Source organism: Pectinophora gossypiella, chromosome 7 (assembly GCF_024362695.1).
Source record: "Pectinophora gossypiella chromosome 7, ilPecGoss1.1, whole genome shotgun sequence".
Taxonomy (NCBI): Eukaryota; Metazoa; Arthropoda; class Insecta; order Lepidoptera; family Gelechiidae; genus Pectinophora; species Pectinophora gossypiella.
Genome location: NC_065410.1, coordinates 2603427 through 2616920, shown reverse-complemented (window position 1 = coordinate 2616920; position 13494 = coordinate 2603427). Strand labels below are relative to the sequence as shown.

At 39.8% G+C, this 13494-nt stretch overlaps 1 protein-coding gene across 6 annotated transcripts in view; it reads right to left on the bottom strand.

The window, feature by feature from the left end:
- LOC126368194 (CUGBP Elav-like family member 4) overlaps positions 1-13494 on the bottom strand; it is a 283473-nt gene that overhangs the window by 12889 nt on the left and 257090 nt on the right. For 4 of the 6 annotated variants that reach the window (XM_050012086.1, XM_050012087.1, XM_050012088.1 and 1 more), the window contains 5 exons: positions 5006-5164; positions 3363-3477; positions 2852-3028; positions 2145-2234; positions 466-543 (listed from right to left, as the gene is read on the bottom strand). In XM_050012086.1, coding sequence (XP_049868043.1) covers positions 466-543; positions 2145-2234; positions 2852-3028; positions 3363-3477; positions 5006-5164 — 619 coding nt within the window. The remainder of the gene's footprint in view (positions 1-465; positions 544-2144; positions 2235-2851; positions 3029-3362; positions 3478-5005; positions 5165-13494) is intronic. The other 2 variants (XM_050012090.1, XM_050012092.1) reach the window with 1 other exon arrangement.

The following is a 13494-nucleotide window of genomic DNA, read 5'->3' as shown; positions in this document are numbered from 1 at the left end:
TTTAATGTGGCCTTTTTAACCCCCCTGGTCGTATGCTACGAATTTAATCACAAGACTTGTGAGCAGATGCACAAGTAAGTCGTTCACCTATTTTAACGTAAAGCAATAGTCCAGTTTCGGTGAATTGTTGGATTACAGAAAGAATCGAGGCTTAGATAGAAAAGAAGTAGTAGAGGAATGACTGCATATAGGTATTACGAAAATTTTGCTCGAGTCTTGAGTTTCAAGACTATTTAATTCAACAAAGTGGGGTTAAACTTCAAAGCTATTGGGTTTTAATTTATTGCATCCGTCTTTAGCTCCAGGTTTCAGGTTAAAAGATTATTGGAATACGCGAGGGTTAGTTTCCTCAGAACACATTATTGGCGTGAGGTCTACCATAGTTTATTTCTGTATTTTTTTTGGGAGAATTGTTTTATTAGGTTTGGAGTGAGAGAGCTTCGACCATCTCGGGGCTCCACTTACCTTCTCTCTGTGCTGGAGCAATGGTTGACATCGGCGGTGGGATCGGCTGCGGAAACTGCCCGTAAACCGCTGGATAAGCTGTCGAACATTAATTTGCACATTTTCACAATGAACACCTAGTTATTGCGTACATCGCATGCAGTATACATAGACACAACTTGAATATTTAGGTATATAAAGCTTAATTTTGACAATAGAAATAATCTTTAAATCATAGTCCGGTTTCTAAATGCATAATGTCACAAAATATTTTTTTGCCTACATAGGTAACATACATATGCTAATTTTAAAGGCCACATTGAAGCAATTCACCTAAAAAGCATTGCTTTTTGACATTTTGTTGGCATTGCGCATTTTTAGGTGCGCAAATGTCAAATTGCAATATTGCTTTTTAGTTGAATCACTTCGATTTGGCCTTTTTAGATCCCAATTCGAACGAATAGAGGGCGCACTGAGATGTAACGCAAATTATTCACAAATGGCGTTGCAAGGTGTAAATTATTGCCAATTCTGAAGGTCCATTTGTCTGTATGTATGTATGCATTTACATAATTATATTGCACGTATAAAATAACAATTACAATCAACATCGAACACATAAACTACGGTTGTGGTACGATATATCATTGTCATTAGCGTGAATACACAGCGCACGATATCCATCATTATAATCAAATTACTGTAATTCGATTTATCGATATTTGGTACAAAATCTTATTGTATTTCCCAACTCTATGTCTTGGCAAGACCTATACCACCGCCAGCCAATCACAGGCGACGATATAACCGTAATCGCACGCTATTGGCCGAAAGGCGTTTCTTATTTCGAAAGGATAAGTTACAATTTATAGAGGAGCGTGTTATGTTATATAAGGTTATCGATAAATCGAAATAAAACATATTGGATAATATAGACACTTTGATTCCCTTGCACACAGATTTCGAATTATCAACCCAATACAAAAGTACGATACACATTAAGTACAGCAATATTTATTCTATACTAAAAATGTAGCTATTTTGTGGCTAAAAAGTGTTTTGAAGTCATTCGATGTAAATTAAATATTATGAAACAACGTTTAAGGCATAAACTATTTAGCCACAAATATTGAAACAAATATAACGATTTCTCGACAAAGAGTTCCATCGGCAAAATCTTCGACAGCTCGATTGTCTAATATGTCAGATCTTAGAAAAATCTATATTTTAGATCTAAGTAATACTCATACCATAGGTACTTAGTTTATTGATTAATTATCTATAGAGTAACCGAGGATCCAATCCGATTAGATTTTTTGCAAATGGGCTGAAGAAACAAATGACGATCGATTCGTACATAAAATTGACAGTTGGTTTAAAAACCTCAAGCTAAATTGACAAGTTTCAATTTTACAGGAGTTATCTTTTTCGACCAATCAAAATCAAATATTGATTGTCATAAAAACTAAAATTTGTCGATTAGGCCTCAGCTCCGTGATGGAACACTTGGTCGAGTATAGGTCGACAAGGATCTCTTGATGCTTGGATGACATTGACAGGAGAGCGTTGTGAATGCGCTGAACTGTCATAAATGACGTTTTCTTAAGATGCGGCATTAGTTTATGGCCACGCGCCAAGTGGTCCTTGTCAATTTATAAGCGGTGACGTAAGCGAGTATGTCGAGCAGTGGTCGCACTCACCGACTCCTGGGAACGGCTGCATGCCGGGGTACGCTGCGTGTTGCAGAGCTGCCTCGCCGTTCGGTAGACCCTGCGCTGTCACTGGCACCGCTGGAAAGCATAGCTTTTGGGTCAGACTTTGGTGTGTAAGTAATCCGATTATGGGGTAGCCCGATTTGTCGGGGCCAGATTTGCAGCACATCAAATAGCAATATTTAGATGCTCTAAGCTGTTTTTTACTCAGATTTCGGATTTAGAGGCACAAGTAATCTAGATAATAATTTTGTAATAATTTGAAATAGGCAAGGAGAAGATGATTTTGCGATCATCGAATTAATAACTTTTAGGTCTAACTAAAAGTTTATTGTGAATCAGATAAATTATTCCACCTCGTAAGGCGAGAGCTACTATGAAACTCCTTTCCAGGATATTCATATCCAGTCAGGCCGGGTATCTAGGGCACACGGTCCGAAATGACAGATATCGCCTGCTTCAAGTTATTAGTCGGGCAAAATCTTGAATCGTAGACGCGTGGGAAGGCAATGATGACATGGTGAGACAACATTAAGGAGTAGACGAAGGTGGTGCCGCTCGAAGTGTTATTCCGTAGGGCCAGAACAGGCACACATTCCAAGGGCTGATCGCCAACGAAAAGAAGTTGAGAGGTCCAGGACGCATCTTTGCACAGGACCTCTGAAACGACAGAACCACTAATGGTTGACACTTACGCCCAGTAAAGGTCTGGTGGATGCCGTTGGTGTATACGGCGTCCTGTGGCGGCGGCTGGCCGTTGGCGGTCTGCGCGGCCATGTTGAATCCGGGCATGGTCGGCGACGGCAACGATGGCAGCGCGCCGTTCAGCGGCTGCGCGCCACCCGTGCCTATCGCCAGGCCGGAGAAGTTTTCTGGAAAAAAGGGTTGCCTTGTTAGTAAATAGGTTTTCAGTATGCAGAAAAGAAAGTGTGGTATTCGTGCAGTGAATGTGGCCGTACATTCACTGCTAAGATCGGTTACGTCAGCCATATAAGAGCGCATCATAGATGCTCCTAGATTGGAAACTTGTCGCCATGGCCGAACACGGCTGGAAATATATATGGGTTTATATTCGCACGTATTGTGTACAGAGTATATCTTGTAAACGATTGTGGCATTCCTACTAACTGGGTTTATAAATACCCGATGCTATATAAAGTAGGAACTGACAGTTTGATTTGGCGACAATAAAAAGTCAGGACATACCAGAGGCAGGAGGTACGACAGAGTTGGCCATTCCATTGAGCGCGTGCGACGCGAGCGCAGTCATAGGACTGATGTACCCCTGCGCTGTCGCCGCCACCATCAGCGCTGCTTGTTGCTGGAAACGGAAATATAACATGGTTTACGCATCATCTCCGTAGCGTTATCCGGTTTTCACGGGGTCCGCTTACCTAACATTCAGAATTTACCTTTATTTTATTTTATTTATTCATGGAACTCCAACATAGTAGGTACATTTCTTAAAAGATATTAAAAAAAATTATATTGCGTGTACAATTTTGAAATGCACGGCAATTATAGGAGTTCACCTCATTTTCGAAATTGTATCCACATTACAGAACTAAGTAAAAAAAAACAGACATTTGACAGTAAGTAATTAAACAGAAACTTTGTAAAAAAAAGTTATTATAAGATTAGTGATTATCTAGAAGATGCATGAGATTAGCAGTCTGGGAACTGATATTAGGCAGCCAAATTACTAAATTGTAATTAACAGTATTTTTTTTAAAGAACGTCTAGGGCCCTGTACGGAGGTTATTCTTGCAGCTTCTTTTCCCCGGCTATACAGGTAACAATAAAACAAACAAAGAACAACAAGAAAAATAAATAAAAAATGACGATTCAAAGTGTAACTATGTTACGCACTGAATAAAGATAGCGACTGCTTGTTTGACCTTCAAACAGTTCCATACCGCAAAAGGAAAACTAGTCCAATACTGAATTTGAGTTTCCTCGCGATATTTTCCTTCACCGCTGCTTGATAATCGTTTATAATTAAAACATGAATTCGAAAACAAGTTCGAAAAACATGGTTTAGTAAACATACATAACATATACAGCCTATATACGTCCCACTGCTGGGCACAGGCCTCCCCTCAATCAACCGGAAGGGGGAAAGTAAGATGATTCCGTGCTTCGGAGGGCACGTTAAGCCGTTGGTCCCGGCTATTAGCCGTAAAAACACCTCCACCAACCCGCATTGGAGCAGCGTGGTGGAGTATGCTCCATACCCCCTTCGGTTTAGCAAACATAAAAAATCATAAACATAAAGATACGTCTCACTGATGGGCACAGGTCTTTCTAATTGGAGGATTGCCAAAATGACCTTTCCACCCGAAAGGGAAAATCAACTCAGTACTATTTGGGCATAAGGGTTTCCTTACGATGACAATATCTTTTAGTCTGCCTTATTCTATGATTCGGATAAAAATTGGGACTATAATTTCTTACCAGCAGAGCTACGTGATAAAATTATCGATCGATTCAATAAATGTTATCGAAATCAATAAGTTTGTTTTTTCCCTAACATGCATGCTACGTGGTTTTGTATGTATTATTTTGATAGAATTTTTGTTTTTGAGACTTATTTGGCTTTACATATATCTACGTGAACCAATCGACAAAGCGACATAGTTGTATCGTCAGAATCGATGAAATGACCGTGGCATGTTAGCCCTACTGGATTTAAACTAGCTTGTGCCTTTCGGCCGCCTACGAAACCATTGCTAACCAGTTACATGAGAAAAAAAAAATGTCTTGCTACGAAACTAGTTACGAAGGGGCTCGCCCATTGTTAATTTGAAATACGGGTGCAACTCTGTAATAGGCTAATCGTTTTAAGTTACCTGCTCTGTGATGACCTGCGCGTAGGTTCCGTACGCGCCGAATTGGTTGAACACGAAGGGGTTGAGCAGACTCATGTTGCCTGCCATCTGTTGCATTCGTCGCAACTGTCGCTCCTTCTCCGTGTCCGCAAACTTCACCACTAAGCTCGAAGACGCGCCCTGTAACAATGGAGAAGACGGCTTCAAGACGTGTTTGGAAGCCGATAATGGTTACGATTTGGTGCTTGGGGCGCTGCGGGCGTGAATGCATGTGTGTAGGAAATGCGAGTATTTGTATTGTAAGTTTTGTATTGTATTGTACTGTACTGTGTTGTATTGTGTTTAATAAGACGAGGTTGTAAGTAGATGGTATTCCTTACTAGGTTGGGTAGACGAGTCGTAACACCTCTTATTATCATTAACGATTATTTTGAACATCATTGTATGTTTGTTAGTTAGCCGTGGTAGCCTAGCTGGTAGAACGCTTGCCTCACACTTTAATGTCGCAAGTTCGAACCCAGCACAGGCCTAAACCAATGATTGTCGAATTTGTTTTCGAATTCATGTTTGGATCATAAATGATCACGTACTCAGCGGTGAAGGAAAACAACGTGAGGAAACCCACAATCCCGAGAAATTCTTTTTCGGAGGTATGTGGCCTAACCTGTGTTGGGCTGGTTATCCCTTCGCTGGTCAAACAAAAGAAAAACAAAAGGTCAGACAGGCAGTCGCTTCTGTAAAAAACCCGGACCTGTCAAATCTTTAGGTTAGGTAAGCGGACCCTGTGAAAAAACGTGATAATGCTCTCCCGATGATGATGATGTGATTGTATGTTTGTTGGTCTTTAACATCAGCTCCAGGCAACCTTAGGATGAAAGAAGTTCACTCACTATCACTGTCAATGGCGATTGTCGGTCGTTTGCTACTTGACTGAGGCCCCAGTTATGTTTAGGCATCAATCTACCCTCCGATTACGCTTACGTTGCGTGTTTACACCAGTCGACACCTGGCTAAAATTTTCCCATTTTTCCCCATGACAAATTACTTTACAAGCAGGTGATTAAAACAACGGCGTAGGGAATATATCCCTAATTATTCTTGTCGTAAATTATTGCCGCTGTAATTTTGTACTAAGTTTTTATTGTTCATTCAGAAGGTTTGGGTTTGATCGTAATCTTTATGTTTTTGGGATTCCTTTTTAGTGTAAGTTTTAAGGTTTTATGGATTAGAAGGATAAAAAATCAATAAATTGCTGTAGTGTCGGGCAGCTTTTATCAAAAACCTTTCCCCAAGGGGATAACCAAGTTAAAAAAAGTATTTAGGACAACAATAGGCTAGTTGACAATCTAGTCAAATTAGATACTTTTTACGAAACGAAAATTTTATGGAGTTTGTATGGAAATACTGTCCTGTGACGTCATCAATAAAAGCGGTCAAATGTCGTACTCATTGTTACTTAATTCATAAATAAAATTCGAAAATAAGTTGAAAAGTAAAATGAGATTGATTTTTGATGATCTGGCATCTGGCGTCGACTGGCGTCTATATCTAGACTAGCTTATAATTATCTTTGACCCAGTCAAATACCCTATTGTGTAAACCAAGGAAATACTTACTTTACAAACAGGTGATTAAAACAACTGCGTAGGGAATATATCTCTAATAATTCTTGTCGTAAATTATTGCCGCCGTAATTTTGTATTAAGTTTTGTATGACAACATGCTATGTTGTTATTGTTCATTCATAAATTAGTAGAAAGCATACGTGTATCGATCAAGTAACCTACACACCTATATTCCAACGCGTTCAATTGCATTGTGTATTTTCTGACACGATGGACGGTCTGATTTCTGGGCCAGCGGCGTTCTAAGGATGAGCTGACTTCGGGATTCCAAACCGGGACTTCCGGAGTCCAACGTTCAAACACTGAACTACAAATGCCCCGGTAAATACTTAGGTGAGTTTCTTCAACTACTGCTGACCCACCTACCTATTAGTAATTTTGAACAAAACCACCTAAGCAAATTACGCAATATTCTAGACCTATCCTTGAGAGCTCGATAACAGATACATTAAACCCTATTCCGTTCGCTATTACGATAATAGACCATTCCTTTTATAGCCAATAACGTCTCCATAACCCCGCAAAAGGCTTCTCACCCTGGAGCACTTTATAAGCATGAAAACGTTATAACAAAAAGGGCTTTTAAAAATTCAATATTACGGTCATTACAGTGTGAACAGTCGAGGTTCGCACTACAGCGGGCTGTGCTAAGCGTTCATTCATTATGTATTTGCTAGCGGGCAAAAATGGCGCGGCATAGGCTGAACGCTCAACAGGTTCTGTGCCTTTCTGTGCAACAAGTTATTTTGGGCCACATCCAAAAATGCAGTTGCAAACTTGGACGGTTTCCTTCCTCGTACAACGAACTACTCGAATAGCACGGATCGTTTAACAGCATGATAATTGGCCGAGGTCCGTGCTCCTGCATGTTATTTGAGCATTCTCTTGAATTAATTGTATTCGAGATTTTGTTCCTTTGTTTATTTATTCAATTGCGGAGTAATAAAGCGTAAACATTGGGCGTCGATGCGCGCTCGCCGTATTTTTTAATTTAAATTATGTTGTGCTTTTATTGATATTCACAATATTGTGTTTTGAATTTGATTGATTGTATAATTCTAAAAGTTTGTAACAACAAAACAACAAACTTTTAGAATTATACTTACAAGAAATATAGAAGATTGTCGAAGATATAATAGTAGCAGTTGTGGATGTACGTTATTTTAGGTATTTAATTAATTTATTTATAATTTATTTTTATTATGCACTCTAAATAAAATAAGGGGCGCTGTGGCATATCTATTCAAAAGATTTAAAAAATACAAATTAATTTTTCATCTTTATTTTTAAATTACTATACCAACATTTGTTAATGAATGGTTAACCATCTTCCAACTACTACGGCCCCCCATAAGAATCGATTTAACAGGAAACAAATCACTTTGTGAGCCCTATTTTGGTTAGGACATTGCAGGCTGATCCGTGCTTCGGTTAAGCCGTTGGTCCCAGTTACTACTTACTGATGTACGTAGTCGTTACATGAGCCATGTCAGGGGCCTTTGGCGGCTCAATAATAACCTTGGCACTAGGGTTGATAATCCACTTCACAACCCACGCGATAGAAGAAGACAAGAAACAATATCTGTTTGTATGAAAATACTAATTCGATATTCATTTATTATTGAACTGGCTTCATTAAATTCCATGCTTCATTTGCGCCCATTGTGTGCCGATGAGTCATCGATTTTATCATTATTTTGTTTTGACAGTAATTTTACTGCTCCCCTTAGCTTGAATATTTTATACGCCTTCAAGCAATGTTTTGTGGTTAAGGGTGTAGGGACGCTCGCTATATACTTTTCGGCGCCAATAGATGGCGTAAGTGAAGCCACACCATTCGATGATCGATGTTATTATTTTTGTTTTTTAATTTCAACGACGGCGATACGGCTCACCGCCCATCATGTTGGTCTAACAGAAAGCTCTGTGGGGTGTGGGTACTTAGTTCATCTTGCGATGGATGTACCCCTGACTACCCCAATCGGGATGTATCGTAAGCTTATGTTGTGTAATCAATTCATTAACGACAAACCCCTGTTGCCATTGACGTGGTAGTAAGTCCAAGTCTGTAGCCATGACCTTTGGCCCCTGGCCTTTGGCGGCATGACACTATGGTCGGTTATTGTACTCACAACTCTCAAAGGAATATATTTTTAAACAGAACAGAACGGAATTCTGTCGCCTGGCTTGTAGTCCTCTTGTAGCTCTGTCATCGCCTGCGTTTAAACACAGCTTTATATTCGGCTTACACGTTGAGTTTATTAGGTATTTTATTACGCAATCGTGTCGCCCCGTGCTGGTGAAACGAGCTTCCAGGGGCCCATTCGTTACAATGTTTCCTCCAATTAACGGGTTAATATCACTCGGTTAATTGTTGTTGCATAACTTCACTTTCGCTTGTTCCGTGATTTACCGTGTTTGTGTAAGCTCTGATTTCGTGACGGCAACACTGGGAATACAGTTTGATGTTAATTTACACTAATTTAGTTGGAGGTGTTTATTGTTACTGCGTTTTGTTTGAAATGCTTTCACGCGCGGTCGGTTATACAGGGTGTTTGATACACATTCATGCAAAAAAAGAAAAAAGGTGGAAAGGAAGAATCCTAACCACTTGCGCTGTCTCCATACCCTGAAAATAGCCCAGCTCAAAGAATAAGGGAAACACTTACGTGATCAGCTTCTTCACTCTTTTAACCAGGCCTGGTTTTTGTTGACAGCACACGCAATCACAGCAGTCTATTTATTATTATTCACAATGATGTTTGCAAGAATAAAAACGTAATATATATAAGCAGGCAGAAAACAAAGAAGAAGAACAAAAACGTCACTAAACCGTCGGGGTTCACACACTCAAGCAAAAAGTTTTTAATTATTTGTTTTTAATTTATAAAGTCTTTTTGGTGTTTCCCTTGGGTAGCTAGGCGTATTAACAGAAATAAAAAAGACAGAACAAGTGGCTCAAACACCATCCCCCACCTTGAAAGGTTTCCTTTCAATAAAGCAGAAATATAACAAAATAAAAATTAACTCTAAGTATAACAAAAAAGCAATAAAAGAAATGAAAAGCGGTGCGTTTCTAATTTAAATGAGGGAGGGGGCATAAACGAACCACAGGTCGTTTGAATGTACCAGTTTTAGTTTTGACTAATGCAACTCTAACTTGATTATCGTCTCCGTAAAAAGTGCGTATTATAATACCTAACGGCCAATGCAAGGGCGGTGAGTTGTCTTTCATCATAACAACTACCGTTCCTTCCTTTACTGGACACGTATCTGTGTTCCATTTGTCACGAAGCTGAAGTGTATGCAAATACTCATTACTCCATCTTCGCCAGTACGAGTGCACAAGTCTGTCTAGTAACATCCATCGCGATAACAAATTCTGACTCACTGCAGGATCATTAACGGAAGGTAAATGAGCCAGTGGAGCGGTATTCAAAAAGTGAGCAGGAGTTAAAGGTAAAGGTTCACTGGGGTCTTCACTTAATATTCCTAGCGGTCTGGAATTCAGCAAAGCCTCAATTTGACAAAGAACTGTCAATAATTCTTCGTACGTTAAAATCTGAGAACCAATTACGCGAAATAAATGCGATTTAAACCCTTTAATCGTAATTTCCCATCCTCCTCCAAAATGAGGAGCGTTGGGAGGGATCATTTCCCAAGCAATGCGGTTGTTAGCCAAAGTGGCTTTAAATTCAGTATCAAAAGCGTCAGACTCTAAAAAGTTATAAAGTTCGTTCAAATATGCCTTAGCACCTACAAAATTTGTGCCATTGTCCGAATAAAGTTTTTCTACTGGACCTCTTCGAGATAAAAATCTCTTAAAAGCATTCAAAAATGATTCAGTGCTCAAATCTGTAGCCACTTCAATATGAACTGCTCTCGTAGTAAGACAAATAAATGCGCATAAATATGCCTTTTGGCTTTTGACACCGCGTTTCCTATTTAGGGTAATAAACAGCGGTCCACCATAATCGACGCCCGTATGAGCAAAAGGTTTGGACATTTGCAAACGACATAAAGGTAAATTAGCCATAACAGGCGAAGAAGCAAGTTTAGGGCGTGCCCTAAAACATGGAACACATGAGTGCACTCTAGCACGAACAGTGCGGCGTGCGGAAAGTATCCAAAACCTTTGCCTGAGCAAACACAACATGTGTTGCGGTCCAGCATGGCAAGCAGTGCGATGAACAAAATCAATAAGTAAATCAGTAATCCTATCTTTGTTAGGCATAAGCATAGGATGTTTATGATCGAAAGTCAAGTTTGCATTTTCCAGTCGTCCTCCTACTCGTATAATTCCATCGACTAAGAAAGGCCTTAGTTTTCTAAATGCAGCTGGACATTGCCTTTTAAGTAGCAACGCCTTTAATAAATCTGGAAAATGTTCCTTTTGAACAACACGAACTATGATCTTTTCCGATGCGTTTAAATCATCAGTCGTAATATAGCCGCGAGTTTTTAAACGTTTCGTGAATCTCAAAACGTAGACGATTGTACGGAGCAATTTCGACCATTGGGAGACTCGTTTGCTTAATAAGCGTAGAGGCGATTCCTCTTTATCATCAGAGGGTACCGTAACATTAGATAATGTTAGGATTTTAACTTCGGGCAGATCATTATCATTTTGACTAGCCACGTAAGCTTTAATAGGCCACTCCAAAATATCATTGCGGACCCAATAAGGCGCGTTCATCCACGTTGGATGATCAACTAGCTGTGCAGGTGTAAGTTCTCTGGATAAGCAGTCTTGTATCTTTGTGACTCGATTCGCCACGAATGTCTTCAGTCTGTGTGGACTGGAATGAACCCACGTAAAACCAAAAATATTATCAAATTGAAAGCGGTTCGAATGTGAAACATCATTGAGAGACAGACAAGTGTCTGTGGGCGCACTAGCGTCCAACATCATGCGAGTCTTTGTGGTGAGTCTATCTTTAAGATCTTTTTTAGAACTCGTAATTGAGTCACCTAAAACAGAAGGGTCTGTTTTAAACGGCAGTGCTACGACGTGTGTACATGTCGAGTCGCGAGTAGTGATAGACTTATAAATCTCTTCACAGGCCTGTTCATCTTTACTAAACGTAGCGGAGCGCGGGGTAGAAACTTCTTCTACTTCCCAACGTTTATTCATCATAGTATCTAACGATTGTCCAGTAAAAGCACATAACGTAGTATTATGTGTAACCTGTGCAAGATTGCAGGGAGACCGATTATGAATCGGAGCTTCACCCATCAAAATGAAACCAAGCGGGGTTTGAACTGCATCAGGTGTCCCTTGTGGGCCCTGAATATGTCCCGAAAGCAGTAAGCGCGGAAATAACTTAGCACCAATTAACATTTCAACCTCTCCAGGATCAGAAAATGTGTCATCGGCGAGCGGAGTGCGGGATAAATAGTGTAACATCGACCTATCAATAGGCAATGTCGGTATGCGGTCAGTGATTTTATCAACAACCAGCGGTTGTAGCGGAAACGATACTTTATGATCAAAACGCGAGTGAATTACAACATTAGTAACCCCTTTCACTTGTTTTGAAGACCCACCAAACCCATTCACCGTAATTTGGCCGGGGAGCGTATGCATTTTTAAAGATAAGCGGTTGCATAGCTTAACTGTAATAAAGTCATTCATTGACCCATTATCGATCAATGCGCGTGCAATATATTCGCTACCATCAGTATTTTTTATTACAACGCGAGCGGTAGCAAGCAACACCGTTTTAGCGCTTTGATTAAGCAGCGATGTTTGCGAGCAAAGCGACAACTGCGAAAACTCGTTCGATGGCAGTTGTGCAGTAGCAGGCGCAGTGACAACGTGAGGTGGAGCAGGAAAAGGCGACGTGACTGCAGGTTGCGGCAGAGGCTGCGCAGGCAACGGCTTAACGTCACACGCTGCGGCTACATACACAGCACTCGACGGACCGGGTGTCTGTGCGGATGCGGGGGTGCGAGTAGTCAAATCATTTTGTTGCGGAAAATGCAATAATGAATGATGCGTCTTCGAATGGCAAATATTACAATTTTTATTAGAATTGCACGATAATGTTCTATGACTGAAACTAAGACAATTGCAACAACTATTATGTTTTTTAACAACACCATAACGATCTCTGGGACTTAATTTCATAAATTCAGGACATTTATAAAATTGTTCATGACCCGATTTTGAACACAAAGGGCATAGCTTTGCATTATGCGAAGTTACAAAAGATTTCGTAACTTTTGGGTTTTTAATAATTTTTGGAATAGCTGGCGATTGGAAGCGATTATTATTGTTTTTATTGCCATAAATCTGACATGGTTTGTTACTAATGCGATCAATTATTTTAATTTGCTCTTTAATGAACCGAATCAAACTATCATAAGTCGGCAGTTTCTCAGATCGTACAGAATTTTCATAAAGGCAAGCAGTTTCCTTGTCAAGTTTTTGCAAAGCCAAAAATAAAAAGATAAAATCAACTTTATCTTTGATTTTTAATCGATCAAATGCACAAACTGATGCGGCAAACTTATCTAAAAAGTTATTAAGCCCATCAGCTGACGCCAAAGTCAGCGGTTTCAAATTAACTATCTGTTGTAAATAGGTAGTTCCTAGCGTACGAATATCTTGATATTTATCAACCAAAGCAGAATAAATTGTGCTATAATTATCAGCAGTGGGAGGAATGTCAGCAATAGTAGTTAACGCAGATTTAGACAAAACTCCTGTCAAATAAAAGACTTTGTCTGAGTCAGTTAGACTTGTGTTGTTATGAACTGCGTTGTTAAAACATTCAAAAAATGTTGGCCAATTTTTAATATCCCCGTCAAACGTAGGCAAATTAATCGGCGGCAGTTTAAGACGCGGTTTTTCCATTGATGTTGATCTCAATTGGTCTACTG